This window comes from Daucus carota, chromosome 9, assembly GCF_001625215.2.
Source record: "Daucus carota subsp. sativus chromosome 9, DH1 v3.0, whole genome shotgun sequence".
Taxonomy (NCBI): domain Eukaryota; kingdom Viridiplantae; phylum Streptophyta; class Magnoliopsida; order Apiales; family Apiaceae; genus Daucus; species Daucus carota.
The window spans coordinates 3,422,815-3,435,575 of NC_030389.2; the positions used below are offsets into that span (position 1 = coordinate 3,422,815).

Consider the following 12,761-nt stretch of genomic DNA (forward strand, 5'->3'; position numbering starts at 1 on the left):
GATTAGCAAATGTCTCTTTTAGCATTATTGAGATGGAAAATGGTCAGACAATGGGGAAAAATACTGTTTTAGCAGTAAAAATCATATAGTCACCACGTTTTGTTCATTGACAGAAGAAGAAGGCTCCTGTCGTCTTTGAATGTTGGTTATACGTCACCTTAAATTCACGAGGTGATCCTTAAAGACCTTAAATTCACGGGGTGATCCTTAAATGCAGAAGAAATAATCCACGAGGTAATCTTTAAGCACCTTGAATGTACAAAGTATGAAAGTAATACTTGATTAAGTAGTTTTGAGCATGATCATGCCACAGTGCTCAGTTGATTCCACTGTAATAAAAGTAAAAAATGATCAGGAGTTCTTCCTCGAAAGGTGCCCTTCTTACCATCCATCACGACCTCAAAGTAGTTCTCGTTGTTGAGTGGGTGTCAACCCATGTTCCACATCGAAAGATAAAGAAAATTTGTTTTGAATATAAGCAGCCGAGCAACTCCATTAGTATTTGGGCTTTTGGGAGGAGTCCAAAAACAAATCTATGCGGGCTTGGCAGCCCAACACTCCTCCATCAAGTGTTCTTTTCAAATATCTCAATCATATTTCAAATCAGGATTAGGTGGATGCTGTGAATTTCAGATTCTGATATGGGGCAAATTAAATGCATTTAGATTTAGATTCTGATATCAGGCAAATTAAATGCGTTTAGATTTCCCTGGTGTTAATTCTTCTATCATCTTTTTATTGATATATAATCTCAGATCCTCATTGAAATATTGCAAAAACATAGCTGAACAATGGGCACAGTGTTTGAAGAAACCAATAAGCCTCATGTCTTGTGCATTCCATTCCCTGCACAAGGTCACATAACTCCCATGCTCAAACTAGCCAAACTTCTGCACCACAAAGGCTTTCACATCTCATTTGTCAACACAGAATTCAACCACAACCGCCTCATCAAATCTCGTGGTCCGGATGCCCTGCATGGCTTGCCTGATTTTAGATTTTACACCATCCCTGATGGCCTGCCACCCTCGAATCCTGATGCAACTCAAGATATTCCTACCCTGTGCAAGTACACTCCTATCAACTGCTTGCCTCCTTTGATCAACCTTATTTCCAAACTCAACGACTCTTCTGTCTCCGGGGTTCCACCCGTGTCATGTATTGTTTTTGATGGGGTCATGACATTTACCCTGAAAGCTGCTGAACACTTCAGTATTCCTGGAGTGATCTTCTGGACTGCAAGCGCTTGCGGCCTCATAGCATATATGCAGTACCGTGAACTCGTGGAAAGAGGCTATATACCACTAAAAGGTAAATCAATATATTCAAATTATGCATCTTCAAATTTTGTAAGACTGGCCTTTTACCAATGCTATCACATTATTGAAGAATTGGACAACTTTGAGATTTTGTTATTTTCTATGCAGATAAGAGCTATGAAACAAACGGATATCTGGATACAAAAATTGATTGGGCTCCAGGAATGAAAGACATGAAACTGAAGGATTTTCCAAGTTTCGTTAGAACTACAGATGTCGATGATATAATGGTTAATTTCTTCTTAACTGAGACTGCAGCCATTCCTAAAGCTCAAGGACTTATCATAAACACATTTAGTACTCTCGAAGAGGATGCTTTGAAAGCAATTTCCGCGAGTCAGCCTAATGTATATACCATTGGGCCGCTGCACTTGATCATGAATCAGATCCGGGATGATCCACTTATGTCCATCAGCTCAAGTTTGTGGAAAGAAGAGGATAGCTGCCTTGACTGGCTTGACAAAAAAGATCCAAGCTCAGTTGTTTATGTGAATTTTGGTAGTATCACTGTGATGACCACGAAGCAGCTGACTGAATTTGCATGGGGCTTAGCTAACAGCAAGAAACACTTCTTGTGGATAGTAAGGCCTGACATGATTGCAGGGGACACAGCCAAGGTGCCGCCAGAGTTTGTGACTGAAACGAGAGAAAGAGGCCTGTTGGCAGGCTGGTGCTCTCAAGAAAAGGTCCTGAAGCACCCTGCCATTGGAGGGTTCTTGACTCATAGTGGCTGGAATTCGACTATTGAGAGCATTGCTAGTGGCGTGCCAGTCATCTGCTGGCCTTTCTTCGCTGAACAACAGACGAACTGCAAGTATAGCTGTGCAGAATGGGGAATTGGACTGGAGATTGATGATAATGTGAAGCGAGATGAAGTGGAGGAGTTGGTGAGGCAGCTGATGGATGGCGAAAGGGGAAAGGAATTGAAGAATAACGCGATGGAGTGGAAAAAGAAAGCTGAAGCAGCTGCTAGCCCTGATGGTTCTGCTTCACTAAATTTAGAAAGATTGGTTAATGAGGTGCTACTACAAAAGTAGCAACTAAAATGTGGTAGCAACGATATCAATGTGCACCAGAAGCTTTAGAAATCTCAGACACAGATCATTTTTACTCAATTCAGTTAAAATTTAGTTCATACCATCTTCCTGTAGTCCAGAGCTCTAAAACTTTGCATATGTACCTTTATGAAAAAAAAGTCTTTGCTTAGAGCCCATTTGGCGAAACTTATGACTTAATGTGACGACTTAACATGACTTATGTGATAAGTCAGGAGTTTAAGTTTAAGATGTCTGTTTGGGTAATTTTGACTATTAATGACTCATTGGTTATTAGAAAAGTTCAAAAAAAAAAATCACTGAAGAAAATACATTAAACTAACATTTGACTTTATTCAGTTTCAGAATTCTCAGACACAGATAATTTTTAATGAATCCAGTTAAAATTTGGTTCTTTATAATGTTCATCTTGAACTTTGCATTTGTACCTGTAATCCTGTATGAATAAGAAGTCTTTGCTTAGTTACAAGTCACTCTGTCGGCGCTCAGTGAAAGATTGTAATAGCACATGAAAATTAAGCTCGTGAAAGATTCCAGTACCAACAAGTGTACCAAACAAAGTAATGACATTAATGGTTCAGGAACAAGCTCGAGATTGGTTCGGTTCGATTTGTTTATAATTCGAGTTTGAACTCAAACACAAAAAAATTATCCGCTAAGCAAACAAGTTCGAGCAGAGCTCGCAAACGGCCTAGAAGATTGTTTGACTCAAACTCGATTCGTTAAAACTGGAAAAATAGAATTGTATGTATGATATATCTTATTATTTCATACTTAAAAATCAAAAGTTTTATTAAGATCTAATTTCTTCGTAGAAAATTTATTTATATTTAAGATTGAATTCGATTATGATTGGTAAAATCAATATAGACCTTAATTTGTATTTGTTAACAAACAAGTGTGATCTTAATTCATCTTGTCAGCGACAAAATTCGACTACAACTTTGTTAACGAGTTGGAGCTCAAAAAATACTATAAATCTCGACTTATCGAAAAACAGATCAAACTCTCCTCAGTCCTCATTTAGCTCAAAACTTGCTGCACTCAACTCAATTCAACGTCCTCTAAAAAAAGGAAAAAAAACAAACTCAATTGAACAATTAAGTTGTAAGAGACATCCTGTGGCCTAGCAGTTTAATTCACCTAGCACCGGTTGGTGAAAATTTATGCTACACATAATTCAACATGTGTACTTGATTAATTTAAGGGGTCGTTTGGAAACATGCATTTCATTTCAAATGACGGATTTCAAATGATAGGAATTGAGTTGTCATTTCAAATTCTCATATTTATACTAACATTTGAATCTGTGGATTTCAAATGAACTCCAAATCCAAAATCTCAAACAAGTTATTTGATCAAATCCATAATTTCAAATGAAATCCTACTTCCCAAACAGGCAATAAGGATTTTCTAACTTTCATCAGAACTACGGACCTCGATGATATTATGCTTAACTTTTTTATAAATGATGCTGCAGCGCTTCCTATAGGTCGTGCGGTCTATATGCATTGGAGTGGAAAAAGAAAGCTAAAGCAGCTGCTGGCCTTGGTGGTTCTTCTGCAATTAATTTGAACAAATTGGTCCATGAGATTCTGCTGAAAAATTAATTTAAATCAGATTTTAGAGGACTAACAATAGAAGCTCACCAAGCTTCTTGTATGAAATCCATATTTAATACTCCATATTAATCACCTTGAAAAAGTTTATTTTTCTTTTGGTAGGATGTTTAAAACTCTATCTTGTCCTCTTTTATCTTATGTTTAAGGTGTAAAAATTCTCTTGTTCGTACTAGAAGTCTGAGTTTCGTTCTCTTCTATGATCCTTTTTCCAACGATTTAGAATGTTCATAACTTATCTCTCATTACCTAAGGGATCCAGAGTTCGATCTTGTCTGAAAAAACTTCAACAAAACCTTTTTCTGGCACGACGAGAAAAAATACAAGAAATGTTAGTAAACTCTACTCTTGGTTTTTTTTTATTATTGTACTAGACGTGTCGTAATAGTTTGTTAAATCAGAGGAAAGTAATAGTAATTGGTTGCATTTAACATCTCTTAGAAGCTATAATCAACAACAATATGTTTATTTTAAGTTGCTCTGGTTGGAAATGACAGCGGATGTGCCAAGAAATTGGGACATGAGGTTCGCCATAAGCATAAACTAGACTGGAGGAGAATTCCTTGTCTGTCATGCTTGATTATGGCTGTTTGTGATCATTTTGTTAGTCATGTATCCTTATGCTACATCTCATCAGTGTAAGGCTATTCAAGGGGCGTGTTGATGGATTCGCATTTTTCTTGTTGCTCAAGGGGCTTCTGTTGTTTTTGATCTGATGATTTCACATGACATCAACTTGTATTGTTGTGCTATGGGAGAAAAAGTCAAGTGTCTGCCATATTTCGACACTTGAGAATAATCTGATGGTATTCAATTGAAATTTTAATGGATTAATAAAAATACTGCAGAAATTTAACAAACAGAGGGTACAGACAGTTACCACTTAATTATCCAATTAAATGACTGTACTTAAAACAATCTAAGATCCCATTGTCTAGGAGAATCATTCTTATATAGTTCCTATAAATCTTGAACTCCTTCAGAAGATCTGTCCACATGCACATCAGCAAATGACTGACAAATACATAAACCTACCATGCACTGATTCACAGTTGTGCTATCCTCATCAATAATTTGTTTACATACGGGCTCTGTCAGTCTGTCGCAATTATCATTATTTTTACAGAGGTGCCGGTCCATCTCGGCCATATGCAAACGACAGATCAGTAATATCTAATACAAAAAAATATAAAGATGGTCCAATTAGGAATCACAGCTATTTTAAAATTTTTAATTCGACGACCAGCATTTCAGATTTTCAGATAAGAGTGTCCGAAACAATGACCTCTGGATAACAAATTGGGCAACTTAATCATCGGGCCAATGGAAGTGGTCATGACAAAAATAAACAACTTGAGCCTCACTCTGGTAATAACTTTGGCTATATATATGCAAACTCATCAGCCAACTTCTTTTGACTTGTCTTAGATACAACCAACTTGAATACGCCATGTGCACATTGGACTTATCAGTGATGATATAGAAACCAACAATTCAGTGTAATAGTTAAATGCAGTGTCCATACTGCAGAGTAGATCAGTGATCTACCACCAGGGCGGTCCTGAAGTTCACGGGCCTAGTCAAAATCAATTTATGGTGTCCTAATTCGTATATAGTCCATATGCTTTTCTATTTATAGAAAAGATGATTATTAAGTTTCGGGGTCCTAAATTTTCTGGGACCCAAGCGTTGTCCGCCTATAGTTAGTACCAGCACTATCTGCATCTAAAAGACTAGTACAACATGAGAACTAATCTTTTAAATTCACAAAGATCCAGAGATGATACTTTCGAGGTGAAATTGGTTTCATTTGAATATGATACACATGACACAACTAGGTCCAGAATTATATTTTTCAATGACTGGGGAATCTCAAAGATAATCCCAGGCTAAATCAAGATCATAAATTTTGTTAACTCAGTTCTGTCTTCCTGATAACACAATCTAGGAAAAAACAGAGAGGATTTCGACTTGGTCCTCCTTGTAAAGAAACACGAAACAGCTATAAATACTTGCATAATCTCATTGATCGCGCAGACAGAAATAATAGGATTTACGAAAGATTAACATTGGCTCTACCTCGATGTCAGAAGCCAACAGCAAGCCTCATGCCTTGTGCATTCCATATCCAGCACAAGGTCACATAACTCCCATGCTAAAACTAGCCAAACTTCTTCACCAAAAAGGCTTTCATATTTCATTTGTCAACACAGACTTTAACCATAATCGTCTGATCCGATCAAGGGGTCCAAACGCCCTTGATGGCTTGCCAGACTTCAGATTTTACTCGATCCCAGATGGCCTACCTGCCTCTGATCCTGATGCAACTCAAGATATTCCTGCCTTGTGTAAGTACACTCGAATCAACTGCTTAGCTCCATTTAGAGACCTTGTCTCCAAACTCAACAACTCTTCTGTCTCGGGGGTACCCCCTGTGACATGTATCGTTTCTGATGCGATCATGACCTTCACTATGGAAGCTGCTGATGAATTTGGTCTTCCCGTGGTGCTCTTGTGGACGGCAAGCGCTTGCAGCCTCTTAGCTTATATGCAGTACCATCAACTTGTGGAAAGAGGCTACACACCACTAAAAGGTAGACCTCTTTCTGTGATTTAGATCTCGAAAAAATTTACCTTTGTGCATGGAAATTCTCATCTGCATAAGTTACCAGTGTGAGTTTCTTATGAAAAAAAAAACAATACAGGGCATAATATATCTCAATTTGTAAATTTAGTAAACTACACTGCTGATCAAATGACCAGGGAAAAAAGACTAAACCAATTTTGTATCTTTATAACTTGAATCAAAAAAAAAAAAAAAATCATTGTAATCTAAACCTTTTGGATAAGTAGAACTAGTAAACTGGATTTAACTTCATGTTCCGTTTCTTGTTTGTTTCTTTGCAGATATGAGCGACGTAACAAATGGCTATCTAGATACAAAAATTGATTGGGTTCCGGGAATGAAAGGCATGACACTGAAGTATTTTCCAAGCTTTCTGAGAACTACTGACATAAATGATATCATGCTAAACTTCTTTATAATTGAGACTGAAGCGGTTCCTAAAGCGCGTGCAATCATAATAAACACATATGAGACTCTTGAAGAGGATGCTTTGCACGCGATTTCTGCCACTCAACCACATATTTACTGCATAGGACCCCTGAACTTCATGATGAACCATGTCCAGGACACTAGGCTTGCATCCATCGGCTCAAGTTTGTGGAAAGAAGAGACGAGCTGCATTGACTGGCTCGACAACAGAGAGCCAAACTCAGTTATTTATGTGAATTTTGGTAGTATCACTCCAATGTCTGCAACACAGCTCACTGAATTTGCATGGGGCTTAGCTAACAGCAACAAGCACTTCTTGTGGATTGTCAGGCCTGATATTATTGCTGGCGACGAGGCCATGGTACCACCGGAGTTTCTGGCTGAAACGAGGGAACGAGGCATGTTGGCAAGCTGGTGCTCTCAAGAACAAGTCCTGAAACACCCTGCCACTGCAGGGTTTCTGACACACAGCGGGTGGAACTCTTCTATGGAGACCTTGTCAAGCGGCGTGCCTGTGATTTGCTGGCCCTTCTTTTCGGATCAACAGACCAATTGTAAGTACAGTTGTGCAGAGTGGGGGATTGGGCTGGAGATTGATAATAATGTCAAGAGAAATGAAGTGGAGGAGCTGGTGAGAGAGCTGATGGATGGTGAGAAGGGAAAGCAAATGAAGAAAAATGCATTGGAGTGGAGAAAGAAAGCTGAAGCAGCTGCTGCTTCTAGTGGTTCTTCTGCAATGAGTTTGGACAGATTGGTGACTGAGGTGCTACTTGCTAAGTATTAAAGAAATTGCTGCTGCATGATGAACTTTTTGAATCTGTAAAACATCTGTATTAATAAAGTTTCTTGTATTATTAATATCTGATTTTTATTATCAAAAATTAATTTTAAATATCACATCAAACACTTAGCGTGCCCACACAGTTTTATCATTTATTTTATGATTAATTAACGAACCGTCGACGAATAAAAATGTGATTTATAAACTGAATCGAACAATATCCGGAAAAATATCAAACTTGAGAATCCTCTTGAAATGTTCGTGGAGGATTATGGTCAAAATTTCATCTTGAAATGAGTTCACCGTCTATGACTTTTAACTTTTAAGTGACCACTTAATTGATTACGTATCAATTTAAAGGGTCCCGGAAAAAGTCAAGCTTAAATTATGAGATTGTTTTCTTTTAAAACAAAGACTTCCATTCAGTAAAGAGAAAATTATACAGGAAGTGGCAAGTCTGCAACAAAAACAGATCCTGCAAAATAGAGAATATCTCTATTCCATACAGCACTAACTCGACTTGATGAAGCTATTTTGGCTAAACAATGAGCAAGATCATTAACTGATCGTGCTACAGAATCAAAACTCTTAAAACCTACACTAAAGGTCAACGTTTTGATTTTATCAACTAAACCATCAAAGTCGCTACATCCATAGTAGGATTTTTTTAACAAACTTACAGCATTTGCACAATCAGATTCAATACTAAAATTTGATATTTTCATACCAGCTGCTATGATTAGTCCCTCTTTTATTGTCTAAAGTTCTTCCACCATACCAACGGACTAAAAGCTCTATGAAAATACCTGGATCGTGCTTCAATAATTAGTAATATAAATTATGAAATTTATATTACTAATTTATATTTCCAAAATCAACCATACGTCTTGACAAAAAAAAAAAAAAATCAACCATACACCACATATTATGTTTAATTAATGACTTTGTATATTTCTTTTTTCTGATCATTTACTTTTCTTAAATTATATGATTTTTTGAAAGTGAGCATGTAATTTGAAAAATGATTGAGTAGTTTAAATCCGTAAAGCCGGTGTTATAATTTATCTCGTTTTCGTGCCTTTAGCCGTTTGCCTACAATTTGTGACAAAAACAACTTAGTACAGTAAAAACTCTATAAATTAATAATGTCGGGACCGGAGAATTTTATTAATTTAGAGAGTTATTAATTTATTGATAAATTAATAATTATTAATTTAAAGATTTTTAACCGATTATACTGTACTTACCAAACAAAAAAACATGTTGTATACAAATTAATATACTAAACAAAAAGACAAATTAGTCTATATCTCTTAGGACTAGGTTGCAGCGAATTTTAGGACTCAAGGTAAATTAGTAATTATTGTGTTCATATGTTTTGGAAATCAATAATGACTCCTGAAGTATTATACAACAAATGTAAACAAGAAGAAAAAATGTGTTCAATATATTCTTAAACGAGTTTGGCTTATATAAATTACATAATATGTTAGAGTATACAAACCATATCTCACAAGACGGCTTGTCATTTAAAAAGTATCTAAAAGGTATTGAGAAATCTAAAAGGAAAACAGAAGACTATTGAATCATTATTTAATGAAGTATAATATATATTTTTTCATTTTCTATGAATTATTAATTTATAATTTTCTTGGGACCGAAAATTATAAAGGGATTTTCCAAAAAATTATTATCTTATTATTTTATCGAGTTTTTTAATTTTTTACACTGGCCCAAGTCGGGACCGGAAAAATTTATTATTTTAGAGAGTTTATTAATTTACCGAGTATTAATTTAAAGAGTTTCTACTGTAAATAGATATCCTTAGATTGATATTCTTGTACTAAGTGTCAAATAAGTTCTCTGGAAATATTATCGCAAGGTTTGACCATTTTGACTTAAATCTAATTTAATTTTATTTTGACAAATCACCCAAACCCAAAGGGTTAGATACTTAGATCAGATCAATGATCTTTCACGACGCATGGAATAAAACTGAAACGGGCGGGAGAATATGTATCACCACTATATTAAAAGTGGACAGGTATTTTTAAATAATTTTTACTTTTACCATCCTCCAAAGTGAAACCTAGGTTTTGGCAGAGAGAGAGAGGGGGGTACCGAAGATGGCGCCGAAGAAACGCAGTCGAAGCAGCACCGACGAAAAGGCAGCAGAAGATGTAATTAGTAGTAAAAGAGTGACGAGAAGCAGCAGCACAAGCACAACTATTTCAACTGCACCCCCTCCTCCTGCTAAGAAAACCCCCAAAACGAAAGCGCTTGTCGAAAAGCCCTCTAAACCCCCTGGGCCTGTTAAGAAAACCCCCAAAACGAAACCCCCTGTTACTGTTGTCATTGAGCACTGGTATCTTCTTTTTCCTTGCCATTGCTATCTTTGTCCATTTTAAATACTTACGTCCCGCTCCCGAGTTATAATTAGGGAGGAAAGGAAGTAAACTTATGTAACTTTCGTTATTGTTTGTGCTCCCGAGTTTTTTAAAAGGAGGAAAACAAGTGAAAGTGGATGCAAATATAGCATACTTTCACTCCAAAAGTGGGATGAAAGGGAATGCACATTTGCTTTCACTTGCATTCATTTGCTTTCTGTCCTAAAAAAACTCGGGAGCAAGGCCTTACAGTTTAATACAGTTTAATACACTGCACATCCTTAAAACTAATTTGTCTCCACTCGAGTAAACTTGCTATACTTGTAGCTGTTACTTGCACTAATTTTTCTTCACTCCGATAATTTATGTTTATTTAGGATACTTTAAGTCCTGTTTATTTTTTACCCCCTGCTTCTACTAGCTTCGGTGTCAATTGCGAGAAGACTGTCCGAACACTAGAATCTCCTTCCCATCACATTTATATATGGTTTAAGTTTAACATCTGCGGTTTTGGGTTAACAAGTTAAGGGAAGCTTGGGAAACTTTGAATTCAGGGTATTTACATACTGTGAGATTCGATAGAGCTTCGGTCAGTGGTTGGTTTAAGAAATAAACTGATGAAGCATTTTATTTTGTTTTCACTTTCAGTTTGGTGTTATTTAGCAAGGAGGTACGAATAAGGTTACTTTTGTTAACTTAGCCATAATTAACTGTATCTTTACCTAATCAGGTCACGTTACGGATTTTGACCAAATTGAATGTTTTTTAAAAGTTTGAAAATTGCATCATTTTAAGGTGTTTGGTTTGAAAAAAGGTGTGATAGTTCATACTCTATGTTTTTATTCATTAGATTGAATTAAGAAGTGATTAGAAATATTGCTATTTGCGACTATTTGTGGATTAGAGCTCATCTGCTCAGTGAATGTTACCTTCATACTTTATTCTGTTGCTATAGCAAACAATGCAATCAGTTCAAGACAAGGGCCATCAAAGTGAAAGATGCTTTAGAAAATGACATCACGGGGATCAACGTGCTTGTGAATCCGGAAAAGGTATGTTGCCCTCGTTCACCACATACTTAAAAAAAAATCCTAGTACTAACTACTGTGGGCTCCAACTCTGCTGCTCCAGTCAAGTTTCAAGCTACTTCAATTTTTAGGCCTTCACATATAAATTTTCTTAATTACGTAATATAATAATTAACTGTAAAAATTATTTGAAATACATTCTTGTGATTTGAGAAAGAACAAGATGAAGTAAGGTAAGGCCTGGCTATCTGTCTTTGTTTCCTTTTCAAAGTAAAGGCAATTTATATAACTTTTTTCAAACAAGGCATAGTTATATATATGTCTTTGTCTACATGTCCCTTGACAAATTGTGATTTTATATATTGCACATGTACAATGTATTGATGTGTATAAATAAGGCCCTTGGAAATGGCTTGTTTTGCCTCGTGGTAGAGCAGGCTTTTAATGGCTATTGATATGCAGTGTACCAAATTCTGATGCACGTGGCACTCCTTGTTTCTATTATCGTATGATGGAAAGTTAAAAACTTGAACTTATTATACTCATGTCAGAAGATGGTAACTGAATTACTAAAATAAGTGATCCGTACATATATATCCACGTCCCTAAAAATATTGGAGAGCTCGTGCAATAATAATAAACACATATGAGACTCTTGAAGAGGATGCTCTGCACGCGATTTCTGCCACTCAGCCACATATTTACTGCATAGGGCCCCTGAACTTCATGATGAACCATGTCCAGGACACTAGGCTTGCATCCATCGGCTCAAGTTTGTGGAAAGAAGAGACGAGCTGCATTGACTGGCTCGACGAAAGAGAGGCAAACTCAGTTATTTATGTGAATTTTGGTAGTATCACTCCAATGTCTGCAAAACAGCTGACAGAATTTGCATGGGGCTTAGCTAACAGCAACAAGCCCTTCTTGTGGATTGTCAGGCCTGATATTATTGCTGGCGACGAGGCCATGGTACCACCGGAGTTTCTGGCTGAAACGAGGGAACGAGGCATGTTGGCAAGCTGGTGCTCTCAAGAACAAGTCCTGAAACACCCTGCCACTGCAGGGTTCTTGACACACAGCGGGTGGAACTCGTCGATGGAGACCTTATCAAGCGGCGTGCCTGTGATTTGCTGGCCCTTCTTTTCGGATCAACAGACGAACTGTAAGTACAGCTGTGCAGAGTGGGGGATTGGACTGGAGATTGATAATAATGTCAAGAGAAATGAAGTGGAGGAGCTGGTGAGAGAGCTGATGGATGGAGAGAAGGGAAAGCAAATGAAGAAAAATGCAGTGGAGTGGAAAAAGAAAGCTGAAGCAGCTGCAGCCATTAGTGGTTCTTCTGCAATGAGTTTGGACAGATTGGTGACTGAGGTGCTACTAGCTAAGTAGTCAAGAAATTGCTGCTGCATGATGAACTTTTTGAATCTGTAAAATATCTGTATTAATAAAGTTTCTTGTATTATTAATAACCTGATTTTTATTATCAAAAATTAATTTTAAATATCAAATCATCAAAC

General features: G+C 36.8%; 3 protein-coding genes across 3 annotated transcripts; all 3 read left to right on the forward strand.

Annotated features, from left to right (window-relative positions):
- The first annotated feature begins 683 nt into the window (after positions 1 to 683).
- Positions 684 to 2,454, forward strand: LOC108201783 (7-deoxyloganetin glucosyltransferase-like). Its single transcript, XM_017370069.2, has 2 exons — positions 684 to 1,311; positions 1,428 to 2,454. Exons 1-2 carry the CDS (start codon positions 792 to 794, stop codon positions 2,354 to 2,356), a joined length of 1,449 nt encoding a protein of 482 aa, XP_017225558.1. The 5' UTR covers positions 684 to 791; the 3' UTR covers positions 2,357 to 2,454.
- A 3,472-nt stretch (positions 2,455 to 5,926) lies between these two features.
- Positions 5,927 to 7,906, forward strand: LOC108200653 (UDP-glycosyltransferase 85A8). Its single transcript, XM_017368873.2, has 2 exons — positions 5,927 to 6,587; positions 6,901 to 7,906. Exons 1-2 carry the CDS (start codon positions 6,077 to 6,079, stop codon positions 7,830 to 7,832), a joined length of 1,443 nt encoding a protein of 480 aa, XP_017224362.2. The 5' UTR covers positions 5,927 to 6,076; the 3' UTR covers positions 7,833 to 7,906.
- Positions 7,907 to 9,789: 1,883 nt separating this feature from the next.
- Positions 9,790 to 12,752, forward strand: LOC108200221 (UDP-glycosyltransferase 85A8-like). The gene is made up of 3 exons (XM_017368289.2): positions 9,790 to 10,194; positions 11,172 to 11,268; positions 11,989 to 12,752. Exons 1-3 carry the CDS (start codon positions 9,956 to 9,958, stop codon positions 12,631 to 12,633), a joined length of 981 nt encoding a protein of 326 aa, XP_017223778.2. The 5' UTR covers positions 9,790 to 9,955; the 3' UTR covers positions 12,634 to 12,752.
- Positions 12,753 to 12,761: the final 9 nt, after the last annotated feature.